The sequence below is a fragment of the Macaca fascicularis genome, chromosome 17 (genome assembly GCF_037993035.2).
Source record: "Macaca fascicularis isolate 582-1 chromosome 17, T2T-MFA8v1.1".
NCBI lineage: Eukaryota > Metazoa > Chordata > Mammalia > Primates > Cercopithecidae > Macaca > Macaca fascicularis.
In genome coordinates, this window is record NC_088391.1 from 39,234,983 (window position 1) to 39,253,476 (window position 18,494).

The window sequence follows — 18,494 nt, forward strand, 5'->3', positions numbered from 1 at the left end:
AATAAACTGCACTGCCACCAACTACTTTCAGCTACACTTTGCCTAAAGAAATTCTTTGAGTGTTACTTGCCAGATAGAGTTTGGTGCAACCCCCTTACCCTCGATGTAGAATGATAACCACCATTCTATTCTCCATTTCTGTAAGTTGGACTTTTTCATATACCACACATAAGCAAGATGATATGTTATTTGTTTCTCAGTGAATGGCTTATTTCACTTAACATAATGTCTTCTGGTTTCATCTATGTTGTTGCAAATGACAGAATTTCCATTTTTTCGTTTAAGACTGAATAGTATTCCATTGTGTATATAAACCACATTTTAAAAATCCAATCATTCATTGTTGGAATCAACATTTTTGAACAGTATGAGGTGGAGATCCAATTCATTTTTGCCCATCCTTTATCCATTAATATGCAAAGTCACTTCTTTTGGATTTCAATTGGCACATGTGTGTTGATTTACGGCTCTTTTAGTCCATTTGATCAATATATCCATGTCTTCAAGAATAATACTCTATTTTAATTATTATGGCTTACATTTTATTTTTCTTACTTAGGAACGTCTTCCATGTCCTTGGGCCTTTGCTCTTCCATCTATATTTTAGAATAGACTTGTTAAGTTTTGTTGAAAAGGACTATAAGGATTTTTAATTGGTATCTTCACAATTTTGAGTCTTGTATCTGTGAACAGCATGTGGCTTTTTATTAACTTGGATCTTTAAAAAAGCCTTTAGAAAAAAAACTCATTTTCTCCATTCAGGTCTTGGACATTTTTGTTAGATTTACTCTCTGTACCTTACATTTCTTTTGCTATTGCAAATGGTGCCTTCTTTAAAAATTATGCTTTCTATTGTTTTATAACATATAAAAAGGTAATTTTTACTTTATGTAGAGATGGGGGTCTTGATAATATTGTCTAAGCTGGTCTTGAACTCCTGGGTTCAAGCGATCCTCTCACCTTAGCCTCCCAATGTGCTGGGATTACAGGGATGAGCCACCTCACCCAGCCTAAAAAATGTAATTTTTATATATACTACTGATAATTTTTATTATTTCTGATAGTTTTTCTATAGGATTTGTTTTTGCTATTCTTAGAGTGCTATAATGTCAGCTTGATTTTCTCCCTTTTCAATCTTTACATTTTCAACTCCTACTTGTCTTATCTTACTATACTGACTAGGAGTTAGATTCCAAGTATTAGGTTAAAGGGTTTCCTTTGACTCCTTTCCTACTTCGGAGTAGGGTGAAGGGCTAAATTAGTTCATGGTTCTTGTTTTGAAATCTGAGTAGGATTTTCTGACTTGACTGAGAGAAATTTCACAATTTTTTTCCCATTAGACTCAATATAGTAAATTATATTTATGAATATTCTAATATTAAGCCATAATTTCACTTCTGGGATAAACTCAACTTGGACAGGAAGAATTTATCTTTTTGAACATTTAGTCATAAAATACATTTTTGTATTCCATTTGTTTGAGATAATCATTTCATTAAAATTTGGTAAAATGTATCTGAAAAACTTCTAGGCCAAGTATTTATTTTGAAGATTAAAAGTCATGAAAATAAAAATTAGTTATAGAACTATTCGTGCTTTCTATTTCTTTTAAAGTAATTTCAATAAGTTATTTTTTTCTAGGAACTTACCCATTTCATTCACCTTTTCCAATACTATCCTACAAATTTTTATAGAAAGCTCTTCTCTTTCTACTATTTTCTGTATCTTTAGTTACATTCCTTTTTACATTCTCAATATTTTTCTTCTCTTTTTTCTTGATTAATCTTTTTAGCAATATATCGAATTAACTTGTCTTTTCAGAATAACCTCATTTTTGCCTGTTAAGTTTATGTCACTTTTTCTTTCATTTAATCTTTCATATCCCTCCTTCTGTTTTCTCTAGGATCATATAAATCCTTTTTAAATTTCTAAAGTCAGATGCTTATATCTTTAAGTCTTTCTGATAAAAGCTTTTTTATTGACACATAATACATGTACATATTTTGGGGGTGCATATAATCTGATATATTTATATAATGTACAAAGATCAAATCAGGGTAAATGGAACATCCATAACCTTAAATATTTATCTTTTCTTTATGTAGGAACATTTGACTTGTTCTCTTAAGCACATATGGTATAAATTTCTTTATACTACTTTTACTGCATCCAGCAAATTCTAAAGTGGGGTATTTTTAATATTGTTCAAGTATAATTGTTTTCCATAATTTCATCTTTGACATATGGCTTTTTAAATGTGTTTTTAGAATTTTCAAAATAGAGGTTTTAAAATTTCATCCTTTTAATTGTATTTCTAATTTCATGTCATTGTGGTCAATAAATAAATAAAACTGACAACTGAAAAATGTATTGAGATTTATTTCATGGTCTCTAGTACATAACCAATTTTATAAAAGTTCAACTTGTACATGAAAAAATGTGTATTCTTTAATTATTGAGTTTGAATTCTATATACACTAATCAAATCAAGTCTGTTAATTGTTTAACCCTTGTCTTTAATTATATTTTTCTGCTTATCAGTTAAGTTAGAGAACTTTGTTGAAATTTCCTAACACAATCCTAAATCTGTCAACTTATCCATATAGTTTATTAATTTTTACAATGTCATTTTGGGGCTATGTTATTAAGCACATGCCATTTTTAAATTGTTGTATCTTTCAGGTGAATTAAGCTTTTTGTTGTCATGAAGTAATTAATGTCTTGAGTCAACTGTACCTATTAACATAGTTTCCCTCTTCCTTTTGATTAATATTTGCCTTATATTTCATTAACTGTCCTGTTACTTCAAACATTTCTATATCCATAGGTTACAGGGGGGTCTCTTATAAAGAGCATAAAACTAGATTTTATTTTTTATATGATATTACAGTCCTTTAAAAAAATTATTGTGATTTATAAAATGTTTGTTTCCATCTATTTGTCTAGCTTTAGCTATGCAATTACTTTTATTTTTCCTCATTTTTTTTTTGTTGGTGTGTCTTTCTTAGTCTATTTCTCTCACTACAGTTTAGAATTTATACTTGATATTTCTATCCTTTCACTGGTTATCCTTGTATTTTTATTACACAAATTAGCAACTTAACTAGACCTAAAGTTAATTAATATCTATATCTCCCTTTCTCCCTTGAATAAACAAAACCCAAATTCTAAATCTCTCTCACTCAATTTATAAATTTATATAACATTGTTTTATTGTGTACTTTCTTTACATTTGTTTTCATAATAGCTATGGCTTCTTATCTCTCAAATCTTTTTCTTCTTCTTTTTTTTTTTTTTTTTTTTAATTTGTTGCTTCTTAAAATACAACCTTTAAAGCAGAAGCTAGCAAACTACAATCCTTAGATTGACCATGTATTCTGTAAATAAAGTTTTACTGGTACATAGCCACAGCTGTTTATTTACATATTGGGCATAGCTGCTTTTGCACTGTTACATGAGAGTTGCAACAGAGACTGTATTGCCTGCAAACCTGAAATATTTACTATCTGGCTACTTAAGAAAATGTTTGACAGTCTCTTAAAAAAAATCTTTTAACATAAAGATGTTGATGAAAAACACTCTTGTTTTTTGTTTATCTACAGATAGTAGATAATTCCACCTGTGCTCTATAAAGATCTTTTGCTGTATGACCTAAATTAGAAGAACATTTATGTTTGTGCATCACTTAAAGATCTCACTCTCCTTAGCCTTCCATTTTTGCAGAAAAGTAATCTGTATCTAATTGTTGTTGCGTTGGGGGTCATATCTTTTCTCTCTGGCTGCAAATCTTTTTGACTTTAGTGTTCTGCAGCTTCATTATTTATTTGAAGTGAGTCTCATTTTATTTATCTGGCTTGGTATAAGTTGTATTTCCTATTCTATGGATTCCTGATCTGGAAAATTCTTAGCCACCATTTTGAATATTGTCTTTCATTCTTTTTGAGTCTATTCTTCTGAGACTTTAATTATACAAGTGGTAGGCCTTCTCATCCTGTTCCCCATGTTTCTTAAGAAGTATTTTACACTTCTAATTATACCGTCTCCCCGGTTTGCACTCTGGACAATTTATTCAGAGGTATTGTGCAATTCACCATTTCTATCCTTAAGTGAACATAACCTGCTCTTTAATCCACTGAATGTTTAATTTCAACCATCACACTTTCATTTCCATACATTCTATTTGTTTTTTTCAAAATTGTTCATTTTTAGTGTTCTCCTGTTGCTTTTTCTCTTTTTAAAACTTTAATGTTAAATTTCCTTAAATATTTCATATATTGATACTAAATACCTGGGGTCTTGGAGGCCTATATGTATTAACTTTTTCTGATCATTTCACCACACAATCCCTGGTTTCTTTGTATGTTTGGTGGTTACGATTGAGTGTTCTCACTTAATTGAACTTAATTTGTGAGACTCTTGAGGATCTAAATTGTAGGTCCTCTGGCACAGATTTGAATTTGCTTCTGTAAATAACCAAGGATCATTTCTAACCTGAATAACTTTAATTTGCTTTTGTCACAGGTTTATTGTAAACGTTTTATTCATTGTATTCACCAAGTTGTAGTCTTGTTTTTCATTTCCCAGGGCAAGCCTAGTTTTCCCCTTTGCTCACCTGTGCTTATTGTTCAGGTTTCAACTTCATTCTTTCTCTTTAACTACTTTTGCCTTGGAGATTTCCCTAATTTTCTCACAGGACAGCCACGTTTTTAAAATAGTTTGTTGTATTTTGGTGGCATGGATTTTTAAGAGTCCCTAGTAAATTGTATTGTGATAAGCAAAGTCCTCAAAAGTATACTGTTTTATAGGGTTGAACAACACAGAGATCTTATTTTTTAAAAATGTTCATATAATGCAGCAGCTCTTATTCACTATGTATTTTGGGGGATACTTTATACATGTGTGTTTCATGACCCAAAGGTTATAAACCGAAAAAAAAAAAAAAAAAAAAAAAAAGGTAATTGGACAGCCATATCATATGAGTCCTGAACAAGCACTCAAAAAAAAAAGACTGTGGAACTGAAGATCAATGTCTTCAAGAATACATTAAGTATGACATTTCGCCACTTTTAGAAGTTGTAAAAAAAAAATCGATCTGAGCTTATTGCTGCATATTATAAAGACAGTATAATTATAAGGGGGTAGAAATTGAAATTATATTGTTTGGTTTAAATAACCACCTAGCACTAAATAGCTGTGTGACTATGTCTCAGTTTCCTCTACTGTAACATGGACAAAATAGTACCTGCAATATAAGGATATTTTAAGAAATAAATGAGATAAAACATGTAAATAGCTTATATCATTGCTTCACACATAAATTTTAGCCTTATATAAATGTTAACAAGTATTATTTCTTTATAATAACATCAATAATTTTTTTATTATTACAATATCATTAATGAAATGCCTCAAACACATTTATCCAGCAACAATTCAAGAAAAAACATTTTCTGGCTTTTATCAATTATATATGCTTCCATCAAACATATGGGGGAGTGCCAATTTTCATAGTTCCTATGAGAATATGAATGCTTTCTATTCAGAGATGTTGGAATACGATGGTACATTGAGTTGATCAGGAGTAAAATGGTTGCATCCAATACAAGCTGTATCACTTGGCAGGGAAGCTATAGTGGCGAATTAAATATGGAAGGCAAGATGTAGTTCTCAACCTCAAGTCTAGCTATTATACCTCTAAAGATTTAATTTACATATATATGCACATTGTTTTTAATATTCTAAATCTAATGTTCATTATGATATTTCATTCTGGAAAATAAGAGTTAGCTCTCTTGTGTTTTCTCCACAAAAGTACTGCTTTCACTTGAAATTAGACATTCCTAAAAAATTAACTTAAAACACTGCCCAATAATACAATTAACATTTGTTTTATAATTTTCCCTAAAAGTACAATTTAAAGTATCAATGTGTATTTTCCCCTCCTTCCAAAAAAAGCATCATAAACAGCCTATATTCCAAATATGCCTTTACTTGACAGGTATATCAGTCTAATTTTATGTTATAAAATAAAATTTTAATAAAACATGAAACATAAAAATGATAGCATTAAATACAAGTAGGCTGCCATAGATTCTGACTTTTTGATCGTACTTCATCTCTATTTGAGTCTTAGTCCATTTAAATAGATTCACCTATCCAGCTCAACATTTTTCAACATGATATCCTGTATATTTTTGTGGCACGGAAAACTCGGAGATTTAATTATTTGAAAAAAAAGTTGAAAAGCTTATGAGTGTCTTCTTGTTCAGAGTTCTATTTCATTCAATATTAATGGATACTCAAGCTATACAAGTCAGGGATCTCTTTCGCACAGATTTCACTCAACTCGAAAATCTTTACTTTTTCCTAAGTATTCAACTACATGAGATTAGATTAGACAAACCTAACTTAAATCTCCATGTTTTCCAGGGGAGTGACTGTTAGGTACTATGAAAACAAGACTAATTTTCTCAAGGTAAACAAGCACATGCAGGTCTCACACATTCCCACTAAACACCTTGCTTAGGGTTATTTAACTTTAAGAAAAGGCAATGCTTCACCATACTTAATTACTACTTTCTAGGAACTCCTGATGACTTCAGCTTTAGGAATAAGTGGAAAATATTTTAATTTGGAAAAAAATCCTTAAAAATACATTTCTGTATTCTCATAAATATTCCTGTAGTGGAACAGGAAAAAAATTTAAAACATTAATACTAGTCACCAAAGTCTGTAAGAATATAGAAATTATGTGATCCACTTTTCAGTTTTCCATTAAAATTATTTTCTTTGGTAACTAAATGTAAAACTGTAAAAATTTTCCCAAAGTGCCAAAAACAAACAATAAATTATAGCTACTTTGTGGAAAATAAGTTTATTGTAATAATTACAAGGTAGATGTTTTAGAAAAAAATCTTTAATGACAGTAAAATTAATCAAAATAATTCTTCTAGTATTACCAAATCCAATTAAAAAACTGCTATCAATGAAAACAGGAGAACATGATATACTGTGCTCTGGCACAAACAATTCATCATCTTAACATTCAATATGCGTTGCTATTAGTTGAACTTTTATGACCGTGAAACTTATGAAAATGGGAAACTATCCTTTGAGGAACAAACTAGAATATCCCAAAGGATGTGCAGGTGCTGATTAGTAAACTGTCTCAGCTTAAGTTGCTATTTATTGTGAAATCGGTCTCAGGCAAAAACAACAAATTACTTATTAACCCATCAGGGATGTAACATTACTGGTCCTTCTTAACTTTGCTATGAGTTTCTTTGCAATTCCTTCCACACTTCTCAAAATTTTCAAGTAAATGAGATACTTCAACCTATTCACATTTCTTTAATAGATAAAGTATAAGATGTTTGTAATAAGGTTTTTCCCAGAGTATAATTTGATTTCCCATTGTGTGTTCTGTTCCCTTTTGTTCGGAAGTACTATACAATAAAAATATTATTTCTATCTCCCAATTACGAGGCTAAATACAAGCACAGCTAGCTATGCACAAGATGGCAGTCATAGTGTGCTTAAAGGTATGCTTGCTGATAAGGCAGCAGTTTTTTGAGTTGCTGCTAATCACCTATTCAAGACAAACATCCAACTAAAGTCCCACTAGTCTCAAATGAACCTAATTTATCTATTTATTTATTTTATTTTTATTTATTTTATTTTTTTTGAGACAAAGTCTCGCACTGTCGCCAGGCTAGAGTGCAGTGGTGCGATATCGGCTCACTGCAATCTCTGCCTCCTGGGTTCAAGTGATTCCCCTGCCTCAGCCTCCCGAGTAGCTGGGATTACAGGCGCGCACTACCATGCCTGGCAAATTTTTTTGTGTGTATTTTAGTAGAGACGGGGTTTCACCATGTTGTCCAGGATGGTCTCTGTCTCCTGACCTCATGATCCACGCACTTGGCCTCCCAAAGTGCTGGGATTATGGGCCTGAGCCACCATGCCTGGCCACATAAACCTAATTATGTTTAAAATATAACATAAAAAATAGCCTTAACTTAACCTGTATCCTCTCTATCTCTCCCTCTCCTCTTGTCTCTATGTGAGGGTGTATGAGAATAATCTAGAAAAGGCCACTGCATCTGATGTACAAAGAACATACCATTTTATTCAATTTTGTTTGTGGTATTCTAGGATAATGTCACCTTTTTAATTACATGAGTTAATATATCTTATTATTATGTATTAGTTATTAAGTTGATTTCTTTTCCCTACACTATCAATCTATTTTTATTCTCACTACCGTGTTAGAATAATCTAGGCATTACCTTTTGCTACATTATTTCAGGGAACAAACAAAATACTTAAAATGTGGAAAAGAAATAAAAATTAGCAGTCACTTACTCATACAGAACCTGGCAGTCAAATCCAGTTATTATCCCATTTAGCAACGCATAGTAAGAATAAATCTTACCAAGAAAGAAAGAAAAGTAAGCCAATTAGTAAGGTCTGTTTTTATTGTGAAGAACTTAAAGATTAGGAGAACCTATCAGAATTAAATTATTTTTCAAAGTTGCAAACTCAAAATATTCAGCACCTGAAATTGATCTAATTCCTTAATAAACAGATACTAAAGGATAATAAGAAAAACAGTCTTATAGTTAGCATATTTATTTTGTTCTAGGTTTGGAGCATTATAGCTCCAAGTTTGATCTCAGAATAACAAAGGTGCTAATGAAGACATAAGTCTTATGTGAAAAGACTCCAAATACAATTTTCAAGTTGTAAGCCCACCAAATTAAGCAAGGATAGAAGATGCTTCCTATTATAATTGCACAAGCTGGCTCAACACTCAACCACAGGACTTGTACATGATTTTCCTTCCTCTAACACATATAATGAGTCAATCTACAAGATTTAGGAGCACACAGGAAATGCTTAGTGCTTTGACATTCCTTTTGATGATCTAGTTGGTCCACATAGTAGTCAGCACAAATGGCATTTAGAGTTGACAAGGATCAAATTTGTGTAATCTAAATGATTTGGCAAAATGAGTTTTGTTCTGGCTGTCCTCCTTATCAAAAACAATTTTACACTAAAAATATCCTCTGACTGGATGATTTCATTTTTGTTTGGCACTTCACTACTTTAGTCTGAGAATTCAGTAGAATAATAAATTATACTTGATCAACAGATGCAGCAAGATTAACTGAGTTATAATTGATTTTATATTTGTTCACAAGATAGATTTCAATTTTATATACCAAAAATTGACTTAAAGTCGGCAAACAGCACGAATGACAAATTTTTACCTAAATGAAACATAACTTTAACAAAACTGTAGAAATACTCTAAAGCCAGAGCTATACATGCAAAATAGGTTGCTATTTATTTCACAGTATTCTATATGGGAGCATAAAAATAAAAAAGGATAAAATACAGTATTGATCCTGTTATAATGAGATTGAAAATGTAAAATTACTAGACTTCTATTATTTGTACATGGATAACTTGTTTTGAAGGTATATGTATGTTATGTGATTTGATCTTCAAAAAGTAACATCCCTAAGAGATGCATGCTGTTGTTATCAGAAAACTGAGGCTCAGTAAGGTTAAGTAATTTGCCTATACTCATATCACTAATAATCTACAGAGATGGGACTCAACTCCAAGGTGCTCTGATGCCAGGACTTGCATCTCAACCACTGCTGTATTCCCACTAGAACGGCAAACAGCAAAACATCACTATTAATAACAAATGAATTGGCTGAGGCCTATCATAGGCAGGTTTCATCAATCATGCAAGATTTGAAGAAAACAGGACTAACCATGTCTCTCTTTGATTGTCATCACAGGCAATTCAGATGGGAGTTATATATAGGAAATTAAGTTACAGGAGAAAGAGACTGGATTTTATGAACTAGAAAATAATAACTACAAAGTTTGGCACATATGTCTATACCCATATACAAAAAAAGAGAATACCAATATAATGCTTCTCCATCTATTGTATGCAAAAATGATCTTTTTTTAAGGCAGGGATTTTTTTTTGTTGCCCTCTAAATCCTAAACTCAAAGTGGGGTCTCCAGATATTCAACGTCTTAGAAACTATGATTAAGAAAGGAGTGTAGTGGCCTTTTTCAGTACTTTAAAATCCCAACAGGAAATGTTCATGTGCTCAAAAATAAGTCACAGAAATAAAAAAAAGTATTCTCTATGAGAATAGGTGATACTGCAAACTCAGAGACTCCACATAATAGCTACATATGTCTAACTAAAACAGAAAAACGACACATTTTTAAGAAGTATAATTTGGTAGAAAAATTATTTTGAAATAGGTTACCTGTAAGGAGATCTGTAACAAAGGAGTGTGAAGAGGATCAAAGCATTAGGAAGAATTTCTTTAAGATGAGATGTTAAGCAAAACAAATAAGACATCAGATGAAATTTGCTTAAATAGCTAAAAGCGTTATACCGTGCTAATAATTCTGGATAAAGAAAGAGAATAGTAAAAGAACTTTCAGTAAAGTTGGGTTAATGGATTAATTAGTACGGGATTCTACTCGTACTAATTAGGAGAAGCATCACCCGGATAACAGAGCATTAAGGAAGAGACCATGTAGTTTGGGGTATGTGAGAAAAAGCAATTAGATCAAAATCTTCTAATACGAATGGAAAGTGGGAACAGTACATACATTATGCTTCAAAGCCACAGTGACCAATGAAAGGCAGAAAAACTAAGTTTAAACTCCAAGGACAAACATGAACATGCTACAGCTGTTGGACAGATTAAGGAGGATGAGGTTGCTCACAAGATTCAACAAAAATTCCATGAGCTCAATTCATCCTGTAGAAACATGATATCATTTGCTAATAACAAATAGATTGGTTAATAGCATGTAATGAATCTAAAACCAGTCACAAATAGAAAACAATGATTATTGCTATACAGCACTACATGAATAAAGGTATGAACTTCACTTGGTATAAAGCTTGATGCCTGACACACTACCGATTTACTCAGCATATAGTATGAGGTCAGATATTTCCACCTAGTACCTCCAATCTGAACTTTTATCTTCACTCAAGTCTTATAGTAAATAAAAATCTATTACGGAAAGATGCTGACCCTCTACCCTTCACCTTATCCTTCATCCCAGCAACCTGGCTTTACATTAATAGTCCTCTAATTTTAAGAGAACACATTTCATGCTTTGAAATAGAAGCAGATCTGAAAACATTCTTCTGTCATGAACCCATCAATGTAAATAGACAATTATTATACCCAAGGAGTATGAAAATAAAGTATGCCCCTGTGATGATTCTCTCTAGTAAGTTATCAAAAACACTCTTAAAAATTACAACCTTGGCTTTTCTTGCAAACTCTCTGAGCAGCAATGTACCTGAAGCTGTTAAAGAACAGGCCTTGGAGTCAGGCAGGCTTCCATTCAGTCTTAGCCCTACCAAGTCTGAAGCTTCTCTGCAAAGACATGGAGCTTTTCCACCCTGCAGTTCTCTCACCTGTCACATTCTGGACCTCAAAAAACACTGTAAAGACGAGGTGAGACGCTTCATGCAAAGCACCGGACACTGGATCTAGTAAGAAGCAACTATTCAAACCATGGTAGTTGTTTTGGTTTTGTTCTGTTGATCATGGTAACAAACATAAAGCTAAACAAAATTACAATGCAAACTTACTCCCTATTTCTTGGGAAATTGATCAGTAGTTCGAAATAGAACCATTCCCAATGAGCATATTATCTATAGTAGACTGTTTAAAAAAATTAATTCCCAGTTGAGAATTCTTAAGTAGAAGAGGAGTGACTGAAACTGCTGTCAAAGTAAACAGCTGTTCCTCAGAGAAGCTACAAGATTTTGAAACTTTTCCCCCTTGGTCTACATGGCTTGAGGCAGCAGTCTGGAACAGATGTTCCTTCTTTAGCTATTGTAACAAGGCTCTCATAGAGCAAACAAAAAAATGAACCCGAAGGGCTGTATCTATACAAATTAGTCATAAGATCCCAGAAACACTGAGGAGAGACTGTATGAGTTAGTCAAATGTATAGCAGAAAGCTTTTAAACCCAGCCTTTAACTGCTTAAGTTTAAATCCCAAGACAATCTTAAATTATACATATTTTAGATCAATTATTCACAAACCAAATGATTTTTCCAAAAAATGGCCACTTTTTCTTTTTTTTTTTTTTCTATTGGGAGAGGGGTTAGGTTTCAAGCTAGTTCTGTTTGACACAGCAATAGCAGTTATGCATTTTATAGATGTTAACACAGGTCAGCCATGTATAGTATAGACGCTGGAGTCAGACAGCCTGGGGAAGCATCTGAGCTCCTTGCCAGCTATGTAATGATGGACAAGTCAGGATCTCTCTATACCTGTTTCCTCATTTGAAAAATGGGAATAATAACAGTATGCATACTATATCTGTTTGCTACCATAAGGATTAAATGAGTAAATATAGCTTCAAATGCATGGTTAGCTCTATATATGTTAGCTATTAAATCACCCATTGATCATCTGTTACTCAACAAATTTATCTATTATATGCCATGAATTGCACTAGAGATACAAAGATAAATATGACAGACACAGATCTTACTAAAGGAAGAAATGTCTGAACAGAGATTAGAGGGATGGGTATGATAATTTAGCCAGGCAGAGTATGGAGAAAGTGCTCCAAGCATAGGAAACACTTAAGTACAGTGGCCTGAACTTGAGAGAAAACATTCCATGGAAAACTGCCAATGTGGGGAGTAGGTATGGAGTGAAGACAGTGGTTCCAACCCCCGATATGTAATACAAAAATAAGCCTTCACCTTATAATAAAACCTGCTCATTCATGACCAGAAGTATAACTAAATGCCAGAGGATAAACAATGGAAACATTTTAACAGTACTTTTTAAGAAGAAAATTTTTGCCTATGATTGTGGATTTCCAGAACAAGATCTTCAACAAATAAAACTCTACATCTTTCTTTAGCTACAGATCTAATATTTCCATACTGACTCACTCATATTAACCTGGTTTTCAAAGTTGAATAATACGGAATTAAAGAGCAACCCAAGAGCTCAGAAGACTCTGACAAAATGAGACATTTATTTGTCAGGAGTTTTTGCCAATATTACCACTCCAGACTTCAAAGAGAGATATTTTGTTTAAAATTTAAGCAGTATAATCATATTTATCCCAAAAAAAGAAAGAAAAATAGAAGAGAATGAAGTACCTGTAGAAAATCTCACCACCTTGTTACAATCACTTCCTTTCCAGCCTTCATGCTTATTTATCTCCTAAATAAAATTTCTTTTATATACTATTGTTTAGATTTAATAATTTTTTATTAAATCTAGTGTTAATTTTAATTTAGTGCAGTGTACACATGAATGTGTGTGTGGTAGTAGTGACTTTTAGGACCCATAAGAACTCTGAAACAAAGTATAGCTGTCACTCTGTTACCCACTTTTTGGAACCCTTTTCTCATTCAAACACTTTCTCTCTCTGCCCACTACTTGCCCACATGAAATGCAAAGTTACCCATAGAATGCCAAAACCCTCTAATCCTTTTAGATCTATGAACATCTATTAAATGCATGACTGCTATTGCTGTGTCAAACCGGACTAGCTTGAAACCTAACCCCTCTCCCAACAGAAAAAAAGAAAAAGTGGTCATTTTTTTGGAACAATAATTTGGTTTGTAAATAATCTATCTAAAATATGTATACTTTACATAGTTGGGATCTGGATTCAAATCCCAACTGGATCCGTTACAATCAATATGGCATTGATCTCATTAGGAAACCCTCCAAACGTCAGTGTTATAATTTGTGAAATGGAACATAAACTGTAGAATACAAGAGGCAGCGTGACATAATGTTTAAGAGTTAGGGCCCTTAAAGAAGGCTTTAAAGAAGATTTTATGGGTTTAAATTCTAGTTCGACCATTTTATAACAGTACAACACTGAGCTGGATATGTTCCATCTCTGTGCCTCAGCTCCTTTATCTGCCATAGAAGAATTGTGTGGCTTGTCTGACATACTATATGTAAGGCATTTAGAAGAACACCTGGCTTAAAGAAAATACTCAGAATAGAAGGATATTATTACTTCATATATCCATTTTATACTTGATGCACAATTGTGTCAGAGGTCCCCAAGACACCCTCATGTTTGATAATTTGCTGGAAAGGCTCATAGAACTCAGAAAAGCCATTATATTAACTGTGATGGTTTATTACAAACACTATTAAAAGAAAAAATGTGCAAAGGGCAGACTTCAGGAGAAACCAGGTCCAAGTTTCCCATTGCCCTCTCTCAGTGGAGTCCAACAGACAATGCTTCATCTTCCCCAAAACAATATGTGACAATATGTACAAAGTATTGCAAACCTGGGAAGCCTCCGTGAGTCTTGGTGTCAAGGATTTTATTATTGAGAGTCAGTCACTTAAGCATAGACTGCCTGGAAGACTAATCTTAGCTATTCTATCTCCAGCTCAGTAAGAGGTCAAATGGAGACAGTGTGGCCCAGGGCCCCAGGTAAACAAAACAGGTGTTCACCATAAATCACATTGTTAGCATATCTATATAGGTTGGCCCAAGACCCCAGGTATATAAAATGCCCTTATCAGGCAGGATATTTCTAGGTCTCTTAGTAGCCAGTCAGGGGTCAGTGTTCTCTGGAATATGAAGGTTTTGAGCACCCCAAGCCTGCTGAATTAACCGTTTACTGCATAATTTATTGAGCAACTATCATGTGCCAGGACCTATGATAAACATTAACTATATATTATATCATTTAATACTTAAAACATTTTCATGGAGAAGGAATTCACATTACTTTTTTAAAACAAATGGGGAAACTGAAGGTCAAGGTTAAATAAGTCTTCATAGACACATAACTCGTATAAAATTCAAATCTAGCTCTCTCAGACAGCAAAGTCTTTACTAGTTCCACTAAGCCATATTGCTTCACAAAACATTGCAAAATTTAAAATAATATATTGCAAAGTATGTGACACATACAGGTATATCATAAATATATTTATTAACCAAATTCATTTCTGACAGTGAAAAATAATTTACAGATTGCTTTGAATTTGTGGAGAAAATAAATTAGAACTGTGACCAAATGTGTATTTCTTGTAAACTAGTTTTCCTTTAACATACTATTTTTATTAAAAGGTTATCTAATCCTAACTAAATAATTATAACCAAGTCCAACAACCTCAGCAATAAAGTTTTCCTGAGATTAAAAAGAACCAGTTCTTTAAATTCAACCTTCTTTTTCTTCACACCTCAAAACTTTTTAATCGCCACAAACAATTGCTAAAATACAGAAATGACTTACCCATCTATTAAGAATAACCATTTTTCACTGTAGAAATGTATCACCAGTTTCCCTAGGGAGGCAAAAATGCCTCCTCACTTTAATATATGTGTAGTTCTTTTCTTCCCCCCATCTAATCAGCTAATATTTTTGAAAAGATATTTTTAATGCCTAAATGAAAGTATTCCACATCAAAGGCCTGATCTCCCTATTAAAGTATCGAAAGGAAGCCCTACGAATGTAAAACCTATTCAAAGGCAAATTGCATGTAGCTTATTGTACAATGCATTAAGAAAAGGAAAAAAAAGCCTTATAAAAGCTGCATGGAATTTGGTAAAATTATATCACAAAAATACAAATTGATCTTAAGTATAAAGAAACAAATTCATAGCCAAAAACTTATTACAGAATTGCTCTGTAATCAGTCAGCAAGGGAGTCTTTATGAAGAACTTCAGAATTTGTCACTTTTTCAATCAAAATGTCTGATTACAGCTTAATGTTGGAAAGGTCAAAAGGAGAACAAACCGTACATTTTTCAATAGATTTTTAAATCTGAAATTTTATAGTTGACTTTCAAAATCAGAAAATATAGGTTTTCCTACGGCAAGAAGAGTAGGACGACGTAATGAGATAATAAATAAGACAGTATAAATAAAAAAAACTTTTTAAAAAACAATTATTTTTTTACCATACCATGAATGTGGTTCTGAAGTTATTCAGGTCAGTAAGAAAGTCTTCCACGGACACCTTCTTCACATCAATGGCATAGTATCCCATTATACTCTGGTATAACTTTTCCATGTTTTCGTGTAACTTCGAAACTGTCTCATATTGTTCTTTTGCACTGATAACAAATCTGTATACTATAGTTAAGGTATTCTGAAATTTACAAAGTAATGCTTTGGGGGGTGAGAACTCTGTAAATCCAATGCTTTAGTCTAATAGCCACCATTATTACATTTCCAAAATTCTAAAATTACTTCTAATAGTTTACCATTCTTAAAGTCAGTCTATACTGCATAGCAACAAAATCTTAAATTCAATTGCCAATTAACTTTGGGAAATCATTAGAAAAGATTTATGTATTTAATATTTCTCTTTAACATATTTAAAAATTTTTTCTTCCAACTTACCATAATAATATATAATATGCAGATCATACAATATGATTTAAAATTATAGTTCAGTAGTTGGCAGCTGAGTAATTGCAATGATACTGAAATCAACAGTACAAGCATTAAGCACAACAGTTAAATTGGACAACTTGGGATCAATTTCTAGCTCCTATACTTGGTGGTAGTGTGCCTGTGGGCAAGTGCCTTCATGTCTCTGTGCTTCAGTTTCCTCATCTGTAAAATGGGAATAATAATATCACCAACTGACAGGGCTACTGAGAGGACTCAATGAGTTAACACATGCAAAGTTCTCAGAAAAGTGGGCATTTAGTAGCACACAAAAATACTTGTTATTATTATCCCTCATTTATTTTAAACTTTAAGGTTCTAAAAGCAAACAAAATACAATTTTAAGAGTTAAACTGAAAACTTCTTCCATTATGTAAGCAAATTAGTGTTCTAACTTCTCTTAGAATACTGGTATATAATTTCCTTTATGCATTAGATTATTAAAAATTATTATTACATACATAGGCACACACATATAGAAATGTTCTTCTCTCACTCATGACAATATAGTTCAAAACCCACTGAAATTAAGAAGATGAATTTAATGTGAATGTGACAGTCACTGATATTAGAAAACATTTTCTAAATAAACAATGAAATTTTCTTTCTTGTGTGGCAAACTGCTAATGCAGTCAGATATAATATGACTATACCACATCCAGAAAAAATGATTCTTTTAGAGAGAGCATCACTCATAATTGCCCATGGCTCCTTTAAATAGGGACATTTAAAGAAATGGAACATAGCTAAATTTGCAGAAGTCCTTTTATTAACTTTGACTAGCCATTAGCAAAATGTAAAACAAATAAAAAACAGTATTCAGGCAGGCCAAGAGAAAGAAGCTAAAAATGGGATTTTTATGTCTACAATTTATTTTGGCCCACAATTTCAAAAATATATGGTTCTTCTGGCCAGAACTTTCATCAGTAGAGGATGAAATAAGGAAACTGATGCAGGCCCTTTACTTTGAGAAAAATAATGAAAGACCAAGGAAAAAAGAGACAGCACTACTGCCAGGTAGGGAGTAAATGTAGACTAGCATATGACAGAATTCTAATTCTTCATGATCATCATCATCATCATCATCATCATCATCATCATCATCATCAAAAAGAAAACACAAATGTAGTTAGCTGTCCTTGGGCAAACTTAAATTCCAACTTCTGTATTTGTCAAGAGCTTTGGAAAAATATGTGGGATACTCAACAAAATAAACATTTCATAAAATTCATTATAAAATATTAATATAAGCCCAATTACTTGATGTTTTGAGAAATCTATTTTGTTTTCCTTTACCAACACTGAGGCCAAATTCTCATGAATTTCTACTAGAATCACTGTAATCCTCCAATTTGAGAGGCAGATACAATAACCAAATCTGTGTTTACATGCATTGAAACACAAGCATTAAGTGTTGGCCAACTAAGACTTGGAATTCTTCTCCTGGTCTGCCAGTACTGCTCATCACCAAACCACCTACCACAAACATATCCTGCATTTATTCTTAGGTCATACTGCCATTATTAGGGTTCTGTCACCGAGGATGCCCACAACTTCCATTAACACACTTTTCAAGGATCAGCATCATTCAGTCCTATGTGTCTAATATATTTCATAGACTTTCTTAAGTACACAGGATCCAGCAAGCCATTCAGTAAGTGTTCACTGAGTTCCACTGTATTCTAGGCACCAGGAAAAATAGTAGCTAACAAGTCAGGCAAAGTCCCTGCTGTCATGAAACATTTTAGAGTATGGAGACAGATAATAAATAATGAATCAGATTTTCAACATAGTATAAGTATGATGTAGAAAAAAAATTGATATTACATAGAGTGACAGAGGTTAGGTAGTTAAAGTCTTGGCTAAGAAAGTCAGATTAACTAAAACAACAGAGGCTTGACTGTTAAAGAGCAGTGAGCCCTCCATTAGGTAGTACTCGCCTGCAAGTATAATACGACTTCAGAGATAGAAAAGATTATTATAAATTTGGGGACTCCGAGAGAATTAAGAGCAGCA

At 32.6% G+C, this 18,494-nt stretch overlaps 1 protein-coding gene across 2 annotated transcripts in view; it reads right to left on the reverse strand.

Moving 5' to 3' along the window:
* DIAPH3 (diaphanous related formin 3) overlaps positions 1–18,494 on the reverse strand; it is a 494,792-nt gene that overhangs the window by 147,894 nt on the left and 328,404 nt on the right. For both annotated transcript variants that reach the window (XM_065533305.1, XM_065533304.1), the window contains one exon: positions 15,988–16,151. In XM_065533305.1, the coding sequence (XP_065389377.1) occupies positions 15,988–16,151 (164 nt within the window). The remainder of the gene's footprint in view (positions 1–15,987; positions 16,152–18,494) is intronic.